Here is a 16,679-nt window from a genome sequence, read left to right on the forward strand (position 1 = left end):
AGAATGCAGCTGTTATCTTAGAGTTATTTAGTGGTGCCCAACTCTGAAAACATCTGTGCACAATAAAGAAACCCCATGTTTAGATGAATATGCAGGCTGAACTAGCAGATAGCCTTCTATAAATCCTACATGTCTCTGTTTTATTAACTCTAACCCTTAACAGGGGTGCAGAAAGTCATAGTTGAATTCAGATCTACATATTTGTTCAGAGTGACTCAGAAATGTCTAAAGCCACTGAAATCATTATCATTTAACCAAAAGAAGAAGATCAGCAACAGCATAAATTACAGGAAGTTCCCGGGTTACAAACGAGATAGGGAGTGTAGGTTTGTTGTAAGATTAATTTGTCGGAACAGGTACATTATTTTAATTAATGCAATTAGGACAGATGTTTGTCCCAACATATTATTAGGCAGCATGGTGTCAGTTACTGTAAAAAAAATCGTCACTGTGAGTTAATCACAAACAAAGGAACAAAAAAAACTCTATGGAGCCTAGATATTCATTAACTTCTGGAGCAAGCTGTGCTTTTATATGCAAAAAGAAACAACTGCAGAGTTTGTCTTGGTCAATAAAGAGTTACAACCAAAAGATTTCTTCTGCATGTCATTCAAACTGCCCCCTCCCCCCTTCAAGCCTCCGTCCTGCACACAAGCAAGCAGGGAAGCTCTGTTCGTATCCAGGAGTCGGCCCTATGTTGGATGTCCTGAACTTGGGAACTAACTGTATATGATTTCACTACAGTTTTTTTCTTTAGAATATACATACAGAAAGTGTTAGGATTGTTAGGATTTGAAGCGCACACATGATTTATTTGTCATGTCCCAATGTGTGAGGCTGTAAAGTCAACAAAATATAGGCAAAACATGTGAGAATATAATATATATATATATATATATATATATATATATATACTTTACTAGGGATCCCTTATGTTTCAGAGCTGTAAGACATACTAGAAAAGCTAGTAAAGCATAGACAACAACTTACTCTGGGACCTGGGAAACCACGGGGACCTCTGGGACCAGGCTCACCCACAACTCCTTCACCCTGAAAAATCAAGTGTTACACAACTCTTCTTATTTTGCATGGGTTAATATGGGGAAAAGCTAAAATGTATCTTATAAACAAGAAAACAAAGCAGTTAAAAAAGTAAAGTACACAATAATAATTAATAAACCAATATATGGCTATAGCGTTACATTTTCATTTTGACTGTATTTCACCTTGATGATATTTACACTCATGCTTCATTCAGATCTACAGGAAATCTATTAGGTAATGTAAATAAAAACTGTTCAGTTCATGAACTGGTCTACAACGCACTACAACAGACCATATATGTGGATTGTTGTGTGCTGCATTGTGTTTTTTTTTTTGTTCTGTCGATTGCAGTGTATCGTCAGACCATTTATAAGTAATGTTAACATACATCAGCTGGATACCAGCATTGTAAATCCAACCTAATTTTCTTTTCCTTGTCAGTATCAGCAAGCAGGAATGACAGCTAATGCAGGAAGCCTTGCAAACACTGTCAGTTCCTGCTCATATGACAAAAAATGTAGCAGAAGGCACACAGAGCTCCTGGGGTCTAAGTGATGGACACTGAGGCTGTAAAGGCTGGTACCGCCATGGGTGACAATATCCTAATATAGAATAGTATATATATATATATATATATATATATATATAAAATATGAATATACCCAAACGTTATATATAAACCATACAAACATTAAAATACCTGTTTAAACAGTTATAGAAAACTTTATTTTTATAGTCTAATATTTTATATTTAAGAGAATAAGCCTGATTTGAAAAAAAAGCTCTCCAAACCTGGAGAAGAAACACTTTCATCAGTGAAGCTGGGTGATCCAGCACATACACACATACCTTTTCACCTTTTATGCCTGGTGCTCCTTGCTTTCCCTGGAAAATATTATATGAATATAAATTTATAACCAACTAACAATCCCTTTTTGATTTCCAAATTTGTCAGTTCGAGTAATTGAGTGATATAAAGCAGTCCTATTGACAATTGTTTTTCTTCTTTTGATAGTCTGTCAATTCCTTTGGGCTGTTGTGATTTTGCATAGTTACATAGTCTAGCCAGGTTGAATTAAAGACATAAGGCCATCAAGTTCAACCACTAAGGAAAAAACATGCTGACGTATGAACTGACACAAAAATTAGATCATTTATCTTTTTCTTACATACATTATGTATTACAATAAAAACCATGTTTAGATCATATTCCATGTCTGAAATGGCCTTGCCCTCAGACATAGATGCTGTCAGGTATCAGAGAATGAGCAGTCTGCTGATAACATTGTGACTATATAATAAAACTTTGTACCCCTTTGCCAGGAAGTCCAGGAGTTCCTGGAGGACCAGCGCTGCCATTTTTGCCCCTTTTTCCTCTTTCTCCCTAGAAAACATAATTAGCAATAGAAGTGATATATAGATATACATACCAAAACTAGTATATTAAAAACCTTAAAAAGATAAAAATAAACTATGAAAATAGGACCAAAGAAAAACACAGGTATTGCCCACAGCAGACAGAGTTTGCAATTTATTTATATTACAGGTGTTACACTAGGAGAGATGGAATCTCTTGGGGGTGCTACGACTTGCATAGAAGTGGTGTGAGCTCTGAGGCCCAAGGTGCAGGATCTGAGCCTCTAGTGGTGAGGATGTTGCGCAGCTGGCTGCTGTCAGGTTATGGTTATTAGGCACACCAGGGTGGGTAAGATAATGCACGGTACCAAATCACAAGGCGAGAGAATGGTCAAGGAAGGCAGGGACTGAGCAGCAAGCAAGAGAGGTCAGGAACAAAGCCAGGGTTTACAACATGGGGCAATCTCAGACACAGGAATCAACAAGAGGCACAGGAGACTTGGGGATCACCGCAGACACAAAGGAACACTGTAACAGCACAAGGAAACAGGCAGGGAAACAACAGACTGAGCAACAAGGGGTTATCACAGTGGCTAGACAGGGAAAGCACTAAATTAATTAACAGGTGTAGAGGAAATGCTCATCAGAGCTAGGGGGCTCGGCACTAGTGGAGACACTTTGCACAAACTATAAGTGCTCTGTCTGAGAAAGCTAAATGACCAGGGGAAATTAAGCTATTTCCTGATTGGTTGGTGGCATGGGCGATACTGATAAAACTTGGAAGAGCAGGCGTGCCCAGGGTCGGAACTGCCAGCATGTGCAGGGGAGAGTTGCCTGCGCTTTAGCAAGAAAGATGTAAGTGTGACAACAGGTTAAATCTGACTTACTGTTATGACCAACCAGACCTGTTTTGCCTTTGCACAATATTTGGAACTTAACCACTTGTATACCAAACTTTTTAAACTCACAGGAGGTCCAGGTGGACCACGTAATCCAGGTTCTCCTCTTTGCCCCATATATCCAGAGATGCCAGGATTTCCTTGAATTCCTTGGACACCTTGTATGCCTGGAGGCCCCTGTTCTCCTGGCTCACCCTGTGGAAAAAAAATATATGTTACTGGTTTATCTAGTAAAACTGCAAGAGCTAAGGAATATGTACATTTACATTTACAAAAAAAGCTAGTAAAAATACATATTGGCACTCTGATGTTTTTCAATGTTCAACTATGTAATGCATTACCTTAACACCAGGAGGTCCAGCTTGTCCCACTGGTCCTCTATGGCCAACACCAGGTTCACCCTACAAAAATATATTCAGCCAGTCACAGCAGATTCTTTTTTTGAGAAATATATCATACTATATACCCTTTGGATTCATATGCAACCAGATTCATAGTACACATATTTCATTTATTTAAATATATTATAATGCTTCACAGTATGAGACAGAGAAGGAAACACATTGATAAAAAGTTGACTAATGACTACACATATGACCAGAATATGTCATTCTTTGGTAGAATGTGGGAACTTTCTAATTTTGCGTAACAATTTTAAAATCATAACCTATAGTGGACATATAAGCATCCTTTGTTTTTTACTGTATCAACAATATCATAGGTATCTTATAATAAAAAAGGGACACAGACTAAAAAGAAACTGAAGACTTCTTGTTATAGTGAGTTTGTCAAATCTAATGTTACAGTGTACACCTTTACACATAGCCCAGTGTGTATGTATTAAACATACTCTATTAAAATCAGTAACTTGTATCGCTGGCTTCACCAGGGTTCTGCATGCAGAAAATAATAGTTAGGGTGTTGTGTTTCCAATGGCCAGGCCACTCACCCACTCAAACATTGACAACTGTAGTCAGCATCAATACACTTGCTAGGCACTAAATTTAAATTAGTGTGATTTGTTTTTAGCCATACAGAATATGCACGTTGGCTCTCCAGTAGTGGAATATGCAGGTCTATAAACACTAGTTATCTGAGAGAATGAGGAATATCACTGCTTTATAACAGTATAAAATCCTTCCTTACTAAGCTCAGGAAGATAACATGTAATTTTGTAGACACTGCAAAGCTCACAAAGTAATCAACCTGACAGGATGTGACATCCTGACTGGGATGTGTCCTAGACTGTACTACTTAAGGGTAGTTTGGCCCAGTGGTTGCCAACCTTTTTGAACCTGTGAACCACTGAATGCACGGACTCCGGACCGCGAATGCACAGGGAGCCGTGTGTCACTCAAAGGGAAAGAAACTTCCCCCATATTGACGTCATGATGCCAGAACTCGCCGACTCTCCAATCTCAGGTCTGAGCGGGTCCAGAGACACAACCTGCCCACCAGCCTAAGCCTTCAATCCGTACGGGAGACATGTTCCGCGGCTCTGGCTGGTTCGCTCCACCCCAGCGGGGTCCTTCTTCTGAACGCATTGAGGGCCGCCCAGAGCCGCAGACCACCAAAATTTTCTTGTGGACCACTGATTGGTGACCGCTGGTTTAGCCTATTAGTGATTCTGAGGACTAGGTGCAACTCTCTGGTAAAGGTGCCTGAATCACAGGACTTATCAGGAATAATTGTAAAGAGATGATCAAACTCTACATTTAACATTGTGAGTTTGAATACAATATTTTTAATATTATTTTTGTCTTTATATAAATAATTCATCTTGGCACAATTATTTTGCATACACACATTTAAAATATACAGGTTACCTTTTGCCCTTTTTCACCAATTTCTCCCTTTTCTCCCTATTGAAAACACATTGCACAGCGTTAACCTTACCATTTTAAATTGTTCTTTTTTTTTAAATACATGAAAAGTACTGTAATAGCATTTTTAGCATAGTCATTAGAACATTTTAATAAGACAGGATGTTCACTGATATTATGTATTGTTACGTTAACTCATAGAGGGCATAGACTTTTCTAAAAATGGGATCAAAGTCATTTTTATGTTCATTTTCTTCTACCCCATATACTTGCCCATGTATTGATGGACACACTATAAGGTTAGTTATTTTGTTTACTAGTTTAGGCTGTTCACAAAGCAAAGGGATAAATCACTTAGCTTAGTAAATGTGGTAAAACTTAATTTTTCCAATCTAAAATTATACTTATTAGGGTTTAATGAAATATATTCAGTATTAATTAGGAAAAGCCAAAGTCTCTTAACATGTTAAAAAGAAAAAGTTTTTATTTATTAAGCTTACTTTTTGCCCGGGAATCCCAGGATCTCCAGGTTCCCCTGGTTCACCCTGCCAGAGAATATACAAGAAAAATATTATATACATAAATGGGAACTGTAAAAAGCATATACAGATGCTGTTCAGGACCCTTAGCCACAGCTTACTGTTATTAAAATAACAGCAGAAATTTCTATTTCAAACTACAGCGCCTGTACTTTTTATACAAGATATGTTAATGCAATCTGGAGGGGTTTGTACATCATTGGTGTATGGGAATTCACAATTTATATGTAGCTATATATATATATTGTGAGTTTGGGTTTTAGATTTCAATGTTTGCTAAAAAAAACAAACAATGTGAGTGCAAGCTCATAGATTCATCAGAAACATCTAGAACATTATAATTTTGAAATGAATTTAGCCTTTAGTTGTTTTTAATGTCTGCAAAACTGTAATCAGACTTATTATTTTAATAATCTTCAATCTCTGTCAGCCTAAAGGACAAAATAAAATATAGGAATTGTTAGTAGACTAGACCCAGTATATGTAATTATCACTCAAATACTATGTATTTGAGTGATACCAGACCAGAAACCAGTGTTTGGCATATGGTAATGTACAGTAGAACCTCAGTTATCCGCCACTCACGGAGAATGGGAAAAGGGAAACCCTGATGACGGCTCAAGAGTGATTGCTCCACTTTCCCGATTGCCATAGAACCCCGGCTATCTGGAACTTAGATTTCAGACAACTGGCCCTTGACAGCTCCACTCCGCTGTCGGGTGCCAGTTATTTAAGTTTTCCGGTGATCTGAGTTCTGGGGTTCTACTGTATACCACAAACTTTCAGATACGCAGGTACACAGGTGGGGGACAACTTTCTTAGCCCTCTACACTTAGTTTGAACCACATACACTTTTATATGACAAGGTAACTGTTAAACTGGAACTTCCAACTCCAGAAAAATGATTTTTATTTTAGAGTGGGAAAGGTTAGAAATTCTAACTTTGTAATACAGTTGGGGTTTCATCTTGTTTCTTGTCTTATGTGGAAAAACCTCCCCACTTGGGACAGTGATTAAAGCATAAAAGATGTTTAACACTTTTCCACTCTACTAAAAATCAATGCCTACCTGGTACCTGCTACTGGTTCCTACCTAGGAGATTTTTGTGACCATCACAAGAAGTGAACAAACATTTCCATAGTTGAAACCTAGACAACAATTTAAATGTAAGGCAATATATAATACTCCACTGTTGAAAAAGTATGCAAATACCTTTTGTGCTTTGTCTCTCTGGGGTCCTGAGCGCCTCTTTCCTTCCTGCTTTTGTAAAAACAACCAAAATTATTAAAATGAAACACTATATAAAGAGTACAATCCTAATTAAGGAGATACATTTGATTTGTTGGGTTATCTTGTATTGGCCATTATGCAGGACACTTCTCCTATTGAACAAGTGACAGAGAAGGAGCTCTATAATAAACCAAAATGTTACATCTGGATAGACTAGCACTTAAAATGGTTTCGTATTTTATGAATTAAGAATTTTATTAACATTAAATTCTTTTATATGTTAACTACATCAAATAAATGTATTTTAATATTGGCCAACCTTATCTCTTTTGGAGAATTCTGACGTTGGATCTTCTTCCTCTAAGAATAGATTCTAAAATGGAAATAAAACTATTATCTGTGTGACTCAGTTCTGTTCTTGTTTCAAACTAAGTTGAGATAATTGTGTTCACTTACGTACCTTTTTTCTCTTCCCTCCTTGCGTACCTGGGTAAGGCTTTTGGAAACATAAATAGACATGTTACTATTAGTTGGGGAACATTAATAAGAGCTGCAGCTATTACTTTTTATAAAGTTCCTATTAACGCCTCCATACCTTTTACAATTTAAAGCAGACTATTAATGAGAATGCCTACACTTGCTTCAGGGCATAGCAAGACTCACTGACCCTCAATGACTCACTCCTACAGTCTCATCAACCTCCATCTGAAATCTCTATCAGAATTTTATCTGATGGCAGTGAATGGAAGAAGTGTAATATAGCCAAACAGCTCATCGTTTTTCATAAAACTACTTAGTTTATAAAGCCATTTCTTTGTGGATATATGGCAATTGCACCAAATATAAGCATGTGGGACATCCACATATAAAACCATATGGAATTCATATGGAGTTGACCTCTGGAAGATTGCTGCCCATCTGCACTGCCAATAACACATTGAACCCAAATTGGAAGCAAGATCCAGAAATTTGAAGAACACCACCTTAATGTTTCCTTCTTTGAAATGTGCCTCAAAACAGCTACATAACTTTTTACTCATATATGTAACTTTTTATATTCACCTGTTTGCTATATAATCTAATCTTCTCAAAAAAAGACGTTTGATGCGACTGCTAAAACTAATAAAGGGTTCTTGATCCTAATAAAACATTTTATTTATAACTATTACAGTGACTTTTTTAAACAGATGTTTCCACTTCTTACCACACCCTCATGATCCTCATCCACCATTCTTCTTACACGCATGTTTCTCACATATGTTGAACTATCTTGGCTCACCTTAAAAAAAAAGAAAACAACCAAACCTAGTGTTAAATCAGCGAACCCAAACAAGAATATAGACCTGATTTATTAAAGTTTTTCAAGACTAGAGAAGATAGACTATCACGATTCAGCAAATTTAGAATGAATCATGTCTAGGATTGAAAACATTTGCAAAATAATAGCAAATGATTTTTAGGAAAGCCATACCAGGTTTGCCGAATCATCCAGGTTCTCCTATGATAGTCTATAGCCTAAACTGGAAATAAAAGCACCCTTTTTTTTAGCCATTGATGCGATATTGACTCTGTGTAAAGGGCATGAGAATGTATACTAAAGCTGTTTCAGTGCTTCAACTCTCTCCCTTAGTACCAGCATAACAGATCTATGCCAATCCAAGTAATTTGCAATGTGAATTTTCTAATAAACCAACCTGAAGTAAGATTCTATTTTAAGAAATATATTGCTGGGACTAAATAATTAGCTAACAAAATATTGGTGTTGCTTTTCTAAAGGATGAGATTGCTGTACATGATATATGTACATGATATACAGGAAAATTAAAATGTGCCCTATTTTCATGAATGAACCCCTTTTTTTTTTTTAAAGCATGCCAATTGTTAGTACAATGGTAATGTTCAGCAGGATATTACAAATCTGTGCATGAGAACTGAACTGCATTGCTCTGCTGCAAGATCTATTTAATAAAGCCTAGAAGCCCAAGTTACAATAGTGGGAAGTGACATATGTTCAAAAAAAAAAATAAAAACATTAAATGTATTAATATATGTGTGTGTATATATATATATATATAGCCCTATCACACAGTCACTGTGGTGCTTTGCATTAATAATTTATATAATACCTAATAATGCTCTTTCTTAATACATGGAATCTACTGATACCTAGTACAGATGATGGTGATGGCAATGGTTTAGCTCTGAAAGTGATATGAAGGGGCTTATTTTGTCTCTTTATGCTGCCATCTGAACACTAATGAGTTTTTGTTGGCATTAATGAGTTCAACAATAAAATCTTTATGAGATCTTAAATGATGAAGGTTAAGCCATTACTTTATATGCCTCTACAACAATCAGGATTATGGGAGATGACACATCGCTTAATTGATTTCCCATCTGCTGAGATACAGAAGCAATTTCTTACCAAGCCTGGAGTCAGTGTGTATGTACCAGATGTAATATACCATAACTGTCTTGTTTTATTGCTGAGTTTCAAAGGTAAACAACTTGAAAACACAGATTAACCTCAGCAGAGTAAAAGTGCCAAACTGTCACTGGCACTGTGCTGGAATCCCTTGTGTCCTAACATTTACTATTCACGTCAAGCAATAACTTCTGCCATTTTTTTGCATCCATTTTCATGGCTGCCATTGTTAACAATAGTTTGTTATAATAATACTGTATCTAAAAAAAACTACAGCAAACCTTTGCAGCTCTTATGTGATATTAAAGTGTAAAAAAGTTTCAGTATGTCACACCCAGTATAAAAACATTCAATAGTCAGTCAACCCAAATTTTTTTTTTTTAAGTTTGGTCCAGACATTTGTTGTCTTTTTAACTCTCAGGGTCAGCAGTGATGAGATCTTTGTAATTTGGTCCTAGAAGCTGCCCACCTATTGCAACTTTTAAAAAGGAGTATTATTCACCTATATTTATTATTCATTAATTGTATTTTTATAGCATGAGAAATCATGCATTGTGTGTGAACCTGCCCTAACTTTCCCTCTAAGGAGCAATCTAATGTCCTACTAGGGAGAAGGCTAAATAACCTAACTGCATGTTTTTGGGATGTAAGAGGAAACCCACGAGCACCCAGAGGAAACCCACGCAAACACAGGGAGAACATACAAACTCCTTGCAGATTTCCTGGCCGAGATGTGAACCTGGGGCCTAATGCTGCAAAGGCTAACCATTTCATATAAGAAACACAACAGTGCGAAGAACATCCTTACAAATCATCAGATCAAACATACCTCAAATCTGTTATACAGATTCATGTATTGGTTACCTTGTTAAAAGTTCTTAGATCATCGCTTTATTAGTGACGAAGGAAAGTGTCTGAATGGCTCACAAGACAATGAGATTGATTTAATATAGCTCTCTAAGACTGGAGAAGAAAGACCATCATGGTAACTAATAACAAAGGAGAAGGAAGAAATTAACTTCCAGGTTCTCCCATGACAGTCTACCTTTTACAGTCTTGAGGAGTTTTAATAAAATAAGCCCAATCTTTGAATTTGAGTGAACATTTATTTTGAAGTTAGATTTTTGAAGTTTGAAAATCCCAAATGGAAAATCACTTAAGTCTAAGGTTGACAATTCTTCCACCTAAATCAGTAGTTGCCAACTGGTGGTCTGTGAGAAAATTGTGGTGGTCGGTGGTTCTGGCCCACCCCAGCGGGGTCAGAAGAAGGACCCTGCTGGGGTGGGGGCGCACCGGCCAGAGCTGCAGGCCATGTCTCCATTATGGATTGTAGGCTCAGGGTGGTGGGCAGGTTGTGTGTCTGGACAGAGGCTCAGACCTGCGTTGGGAGAGTGGGCAGGTTCTGGCATCATGACGTCACTCTGGGGAGAAGTTTCTTCCACTTTGAGTGACACACGGCTCCCCGCAGATGCGCAGTCCAGAGTCCATACATTTAGTGGTCCGTAGGTCTGAAAAGGTTGGCGACCACTGACCTAAATGATCAAATATTCTTCAGTCATTAGGGAAAATATCATAGGAACAGCCTAAGAAAAAAAGACCCTAAGAATATTCAGTATGTTCACTCACTACTATTGGTCCCAAACAGATTACTACCAGTCCATGATATATGAAAATTGTTTACAAACAGGGGCAGACCCTTATTAACCAACATGGGGCCCCACTGGGCCCCAACGTCAGTTCTGCACAGGGGCTTGCTGTTGGCTACCAGTTACTGTACACTTGTATGTAAATTTGTTCTTTTGCCAACAACCCAAAAAAAAACACTTTTCCATTAGGACCCCAATCTGGGCAGGGGCCTTTATGTCTTCTTTGTATATGTAAGATATACAACAGACTTATGTATTAATACCCATCACTAACATCACCCAGTATCTCCAAACTATATAACAGACTTGAACACTTTATTGAAACATCAACCTTGATATTCAGTCTATCTTAAAACCTGATACTTGGTGGAGTGAAATAATGGAGCAGATAGTCATTTCTTTTCCATAAACAGGAATAACAGATGACATTTTTCTGCTTTACATTGCTAATAACATTTGCTATATTGTCAAATGATTGAAGACACCTAACCAACACCATCATTTCAGGTGGTTCCTGAGCAGGAACTGGTACTGTCGATGCATCAACATAAAAAGATTCTGTAGACAACAATACTCTTTCAACAACAGTTTTTTTTAATACCATTTTCTGCACCAGCATGACGGTGAGCATGTGCACAAAGCCAGTTTCTTAAATACCTGATTTGACAAGTTTAGTGTTAAGGAGCCTGGATGCCTCAAAGAACCTAAACCCCTCCGAACACCTCTGGATGAAATTACAAAGCCAATTATATTATAATATTATAATTACTTTATCTGCCATTTTACTCCGGTAGTTAAGATGATAGAATGCTACCATCAATTAATATTTCATTCCATTTTCCACTAATTTTAAGGCTGAGTAAGAACAACAAATGTAAGAGCAAAAGCAATGATATCATTGGTACTGTACCAGTGCCTGTCAAGGTAAGGTGCACTCTTTTATAATTATTCAACAAAGCAAGTTATATAATGTAGATTGTATCGTGTAAAACAATGATGTTTGCCACAACAACATTTTGGTTTTATCGACAATCCAATGTGGAAAATTATGAACATTTTTTAACAAAATAAAGAAATACAGAGAAGGTATAGCCTGCAAACTGAAAATGTCCATTTGTACTTTCCTTCAGTATGTTAAATGTCATCAGGAATAATACATCCAAAAATTGGTTGTGCTAGTTGAATTAAATATCAGAGGTAAAAATTATCACTTTAACAGTGTTTCCAAAGTCCATTAATTTTAGCTTATAAAAAGCCATTATTAGGCTACATAGAAGATAAAGTCAGTAGCTTGGGCGTAATGTCTTTTCTTCAATCGCTGTGTCAACAATCCAAGGGCAACTGAAGATAAAGTTCATCAGTCCTGTCTGTGGTAGCCTCCCCATATGTGAGCCAAATGGTTTATACCAACAGAAGGTCACAAACTACTACCAACCATATGCCTTGTGGAATGGTTGTGGAGTGTTGTTGTTAATAGAAATGCTTCCTTTATTTTTAGGCATCTGAATGTGTTAAAGATTGGTCCTGTGTGATTTAAACAGAAACGTTATGTTAAGAAAAAAGTCTCAAAGGTTGGTGCAGTAATGTTAATGGAACTGGTTTATAGAATTAAAATAATAATGGATGGTTTAGCATTTTACATACTGTACATGCTAAAATTTATAGTGGTATTGGTTAGTGTCATGCAGGTATTATGCTTGCATGCATTTATTAGTACAAGCCAATCAGTGTTAGCATGATTACAGCTAGATTATTAGGTTATGTCTACGCAAACGTCTTTTAGCTAAAAAAGTTGGTGTAGAATTTGCCTGCATGTGTCTGTGTTAAATTTGAGTAGGTAAAAAAGTTAAACACTTTCTATTGTGATATCAATACCCTGGATGTGCTAAACCTTTCAATTGCATAGATCAAACATGAGAAACAACTGAACTATACAGAGCCTTCTGACTCCTCCACATAGCCTACAGACACATGCCCTACAATTTTGTTGTTGTGCCAAAGGTGGACAGAAGAAAAAAACAAAATAAAGAAAGAGTTATCACATTTTAAAATATATGGTAACTCCATGTCCATCTCCTGTTCTCTTTATATCTAAAAATACAAAATAGCTAGCTAAAATTCTGCAACATACTGTATTCTTCAACAATAAAAAAGTATTGAATACACTTATAGATTGAGATTTTAAATGTATTTTTACTTCAGTAGGAGAAGGCACACAAAAGGTGCACCTACAACCTTTACTGCTAAAGTAGATCAGAGATTATTGGGGGGAAGGCAACCTTGGGTACTAAAAGCAATATTTCCTGGCACTGCTCCAGAACTACATAAATGTGAATATATATATATATATATATATACGCGGCCTCTTCTTCATAAAACATTTTTTGCATGCATTTTGCAATAGTCATCAAAGTAAATCTGGGTCTTGTCATTATAGACATAATGAAAAAAAAAAGAATAAGTCGTGTATGTCAGTCAGGGAAACCAGAACGTTTCACATAAAATACAGTTGTAAAACGTCATTGTTATTTTTTGGTAGAGTCAAAATACACACTGGTGGCAGTGAAATCAAGATAAATAGCATATATTGTAACATGGGGACTTAAAGGTCACTTTTGTTACTAAGTAAAGTGCTGAAATATGTGCGGCCATGGTATCTCAGATACCTCTGAGGTAAAACCAGCAATGATGTGTCTGCAGGGAACCTGTTGGGTTCTCTTCTGGTTGTTTAAAATTTCTTTTCGGGGTTTGGTTTTACTAGGAATCCACAGAAACCGGGTTAGACAGATTCCAAATTCCGGGTCCCACAAGGCCCAGAGGTCTATTTATCACATATGGTGGTAAACAGGAGAGGCTGCAGGTTGGATTGTCTGTGGGTCGGTTTGTGTATGTAAGCCAGAAGGCTGAATGCTTTGTTTTTGGACTACTCTTTTTGCAGTCACCTACCCCTGCAAGAAAAATTGTTTGTTTTGTTTGCTATTTACTAATAAACATGAGCAGGAGCCCTAAAACTAAGATGTTATGTAAAGTGGCCTTGGTGCTATTCTACTATTTGACACTTATTCCTCAGAACATTCATTACTTTACCCACTTCAAACCTATTAAATAAACCTATTTAGCTTTTTCTAAATGAAAATGTTTTTTTCCAAATCTTACAGAGAACATACGATGAACAACCATCACACCATTAGTTCCACAATGAACAACCATTGTAGCAATTTTTTGATTGATCTATTTTTTTTATTTATATAGATTTAGATATAGATTTATATATTTATAGAGATAAAATCTTGCCTCTGAAATATATATGGATAATTTGGTCTAAAACAGTCAAGCCATTTTTTAAAGAAAATAGGGAATATTCAGTTAGATATCTCATTAACAAGATTTTAAGAAGGCAGTCATAATATTTAAACAAACAAAAAAAAAGATATGTTACTAATACCTCTAGACAAATTATCACAGAACCAAGGTCTTGCTTGCTAAACTACTTCAACGTTACAGGTTTAAATTATAACTAATAAAAATACTACTGGATTAGTTAAGGCTAAGGATGAAGTTTGGGTTCACACCAAAAACCCAGGATTTAGAAGGATTGGAAATCACATAGTTTGGCCAAAATTAAGGTTCTGCAGGTTTACTGCCAGTAATAGGGAACAACATTTTATTCTTTTTTCTTAGACTTTGCCCTTGGACAATCACAAACCAAAATTTGAGTGGCTCACAGCAGCTATATTGTTAGGGTAACTCAAAAATCAAACTGTCAGGGAGTGCCAACATTTCTGCATTGAGAGAAATACTCTATTTTTTATGTATTTATTTTATTTTGGCATTGCTACATCTTCCCCATGACAAAAGCTTGATTACCAACTTCTATAAATGGCGAGATCTAACAATAAATCTAATAACAGCCCCCATGGACATCAGTGGAGTTTACTACATGCAATGCAAGTCTTTGATCTAGGTTATAGTTACCATTTACTTTTGTATATTTTGTACAAAGTTTATTTAAAAGGAATAAATCCAAATTACAAACATATTATTTCTTTAAATGTACTTTAAATTTAATTTAAACAGTATTCATTTTTTCTGGTAACAATAGAGGATGCTATTATGTGCATAATGTGCCCATCCTCCGGTTGTTTTTAGTAGTTTTAAGCATATGAAAACCAGTACAGTATAGATATTTACCTGCCTAACCCCACTTTACACTGGTGTAATAAGAGTAGCAAATATTATCCAACACAACGTATTCAATTCCTATGTAACTGTAAAGTGCAATAGTTTCTTTTTTCATTAATAATAGGTTAATTTTTTCAAGCACACTTTGTAAGTAAGCATTTGTAAGTAGACACTTTAACAAGCCATACTGGAAAATGCAGCTTTTGTAGGTCTCAGCATAAGTCCAAGCTTAATACCCAATAAACAAAGTACAATGTAAGTATGGGTTACTGGCACTGGCAAGACAAAGTTCATGGTTCATGCTATTGCAAAAATAAAATATATTAAATTAAAATAAACTTAAATAAAAATTCACAAAAAGCAATGCATAGTTTTGTTTTAAATGATCCACCAATTGGTATTACATTATGGCACAAAAGTTTGTTCTTAAGCAACTAAAAAGTAACACATGGAAGATGAAGCTTGATGAAGGTTGAAGATAATTTGCCTTCCTCTGGATCAACTATTTATATAGGTTTTTATCTGGGACATGCTGGTTTATAGAATGTTTATTTCCCAAGTGGTTGAACTTGATGGACTTATGTCTTTTTTTCAACCTAAATACATATGATCTTATATCATTCTTCCGGTGACTGTGAGGCACTTATCAGAGCATTGTGTACCTTCACATCCAAGCAAGTATGGATGCCACATCATAATTCAAGGTTGTACAGTCATTGGTATATAGCAAAAGTAGGAGTTAGGAATACTGGGCTCAATATTTATTTCAAAGTTTAAAGCTATATATGTTGTTGTCATTTCATATAACCCTTTCATACCTCAGTTCCTGGAGCATTTGAATGATCCTCTGTGGCCATCTCCTGTGAAGGAAAATATAAAAGGTGGTATAATGTTATCAATAGCTGGTACAACAGCTTGTCTTCTTTACGAATATTCCTATAGCAGTTCCACTTAAGGAGCCAAGACTCATTTTAATTATTTATTAACCTAATTATTTTGATTCTACGATTATGCATTGCATACTTTTAAGCTGCACAAGAGAGTATCCAAATTTCACACATGTATGATACCAATTATGCTTAGTTTTGTAAACCATAAAGGTAAAAAATTGTTTCATTATTTTTATTTATGTTTATGTATACATATTAATTTTACACTGAATATCGGAGAAAGTTCTAACATACTTATTTTTGTTTTAATGATGATCACATGCCCCTTAGTCAGTAAAGATATTCCTATATGTCTATTATGACTGGTTACAGTTGAATTTATAAACTCACCTCCTCAATTGTAGCTAGGCTGGCTTCTGTTATGGCCATTGTAAGTGCTGTAGGTCTTACACTGTCTTGTTCTTTCACAGTCTGTATTGTGCCTTTTGGACTCCAGACTCCAGAATCCTGGAGAATATTTTCTGACTGCATTTGTGACATTGTATAACTTGCATTAACGTTTTGCTCATTTTCAAGTTCTGTGGAAATGTTAGCCACTCGAATATTCCTTTCATTTTCCTTCTTGTTTTCTTTGTATTCCTTAAG

General features: G+C 36.1%; 1 protein-coding gene across 1 annotated transcript in view; it reads right to left on the reverse strand.

The window, feature by feature from the left end:
* Positions 1-16,679, reverse strand: part of LOC140322496 (uncharacterized) — a 129,034-nt gene that overhangs the window by 50,948 nt on the left and 61,407 nt on the right. Inside the window, 11 exon segments of the mRNA XM_072399057.1 lie at positions 991-1,050; positions 1,894-1,929; positions 2,357-2,428; positions 3,369-3,494; positions 3,641-3,700; positions 5,126-5,161; positions 5,623-5,667; positions 6,874-6,918; positions 8,096-8,170; positions 15,963-16,004; positions 16,425-16,559. Of these exon segments, the coding sequence (XP_072255158.1) occupies positions 991-1,050; positions 1,894-1,929; positions 2,357-2,428; positions 3,369-3,494; positions 3,641-3,700; positions 5,126-5,161; positions 5,623-5,667; positions 6,874-6,918; positions 8,096-8,170; positions 15,963-16,004; positions 16,425-16,559 (732 nt within the window).

Source organism: Pyxicephalus adspersus, chromosome 2 (genome assembly GCF_032062135.1).
Source record: "Pyxicephalus adspersus chromosome 2, UCB_Pads_2.0, whole genome shotgun sequence".
NCBI lineage: Eukaryota > Metazoa > Chordata > Amphibia > Anura > Pyxicephalidae > Pyxicephalus > Pyxicephalus adspersus.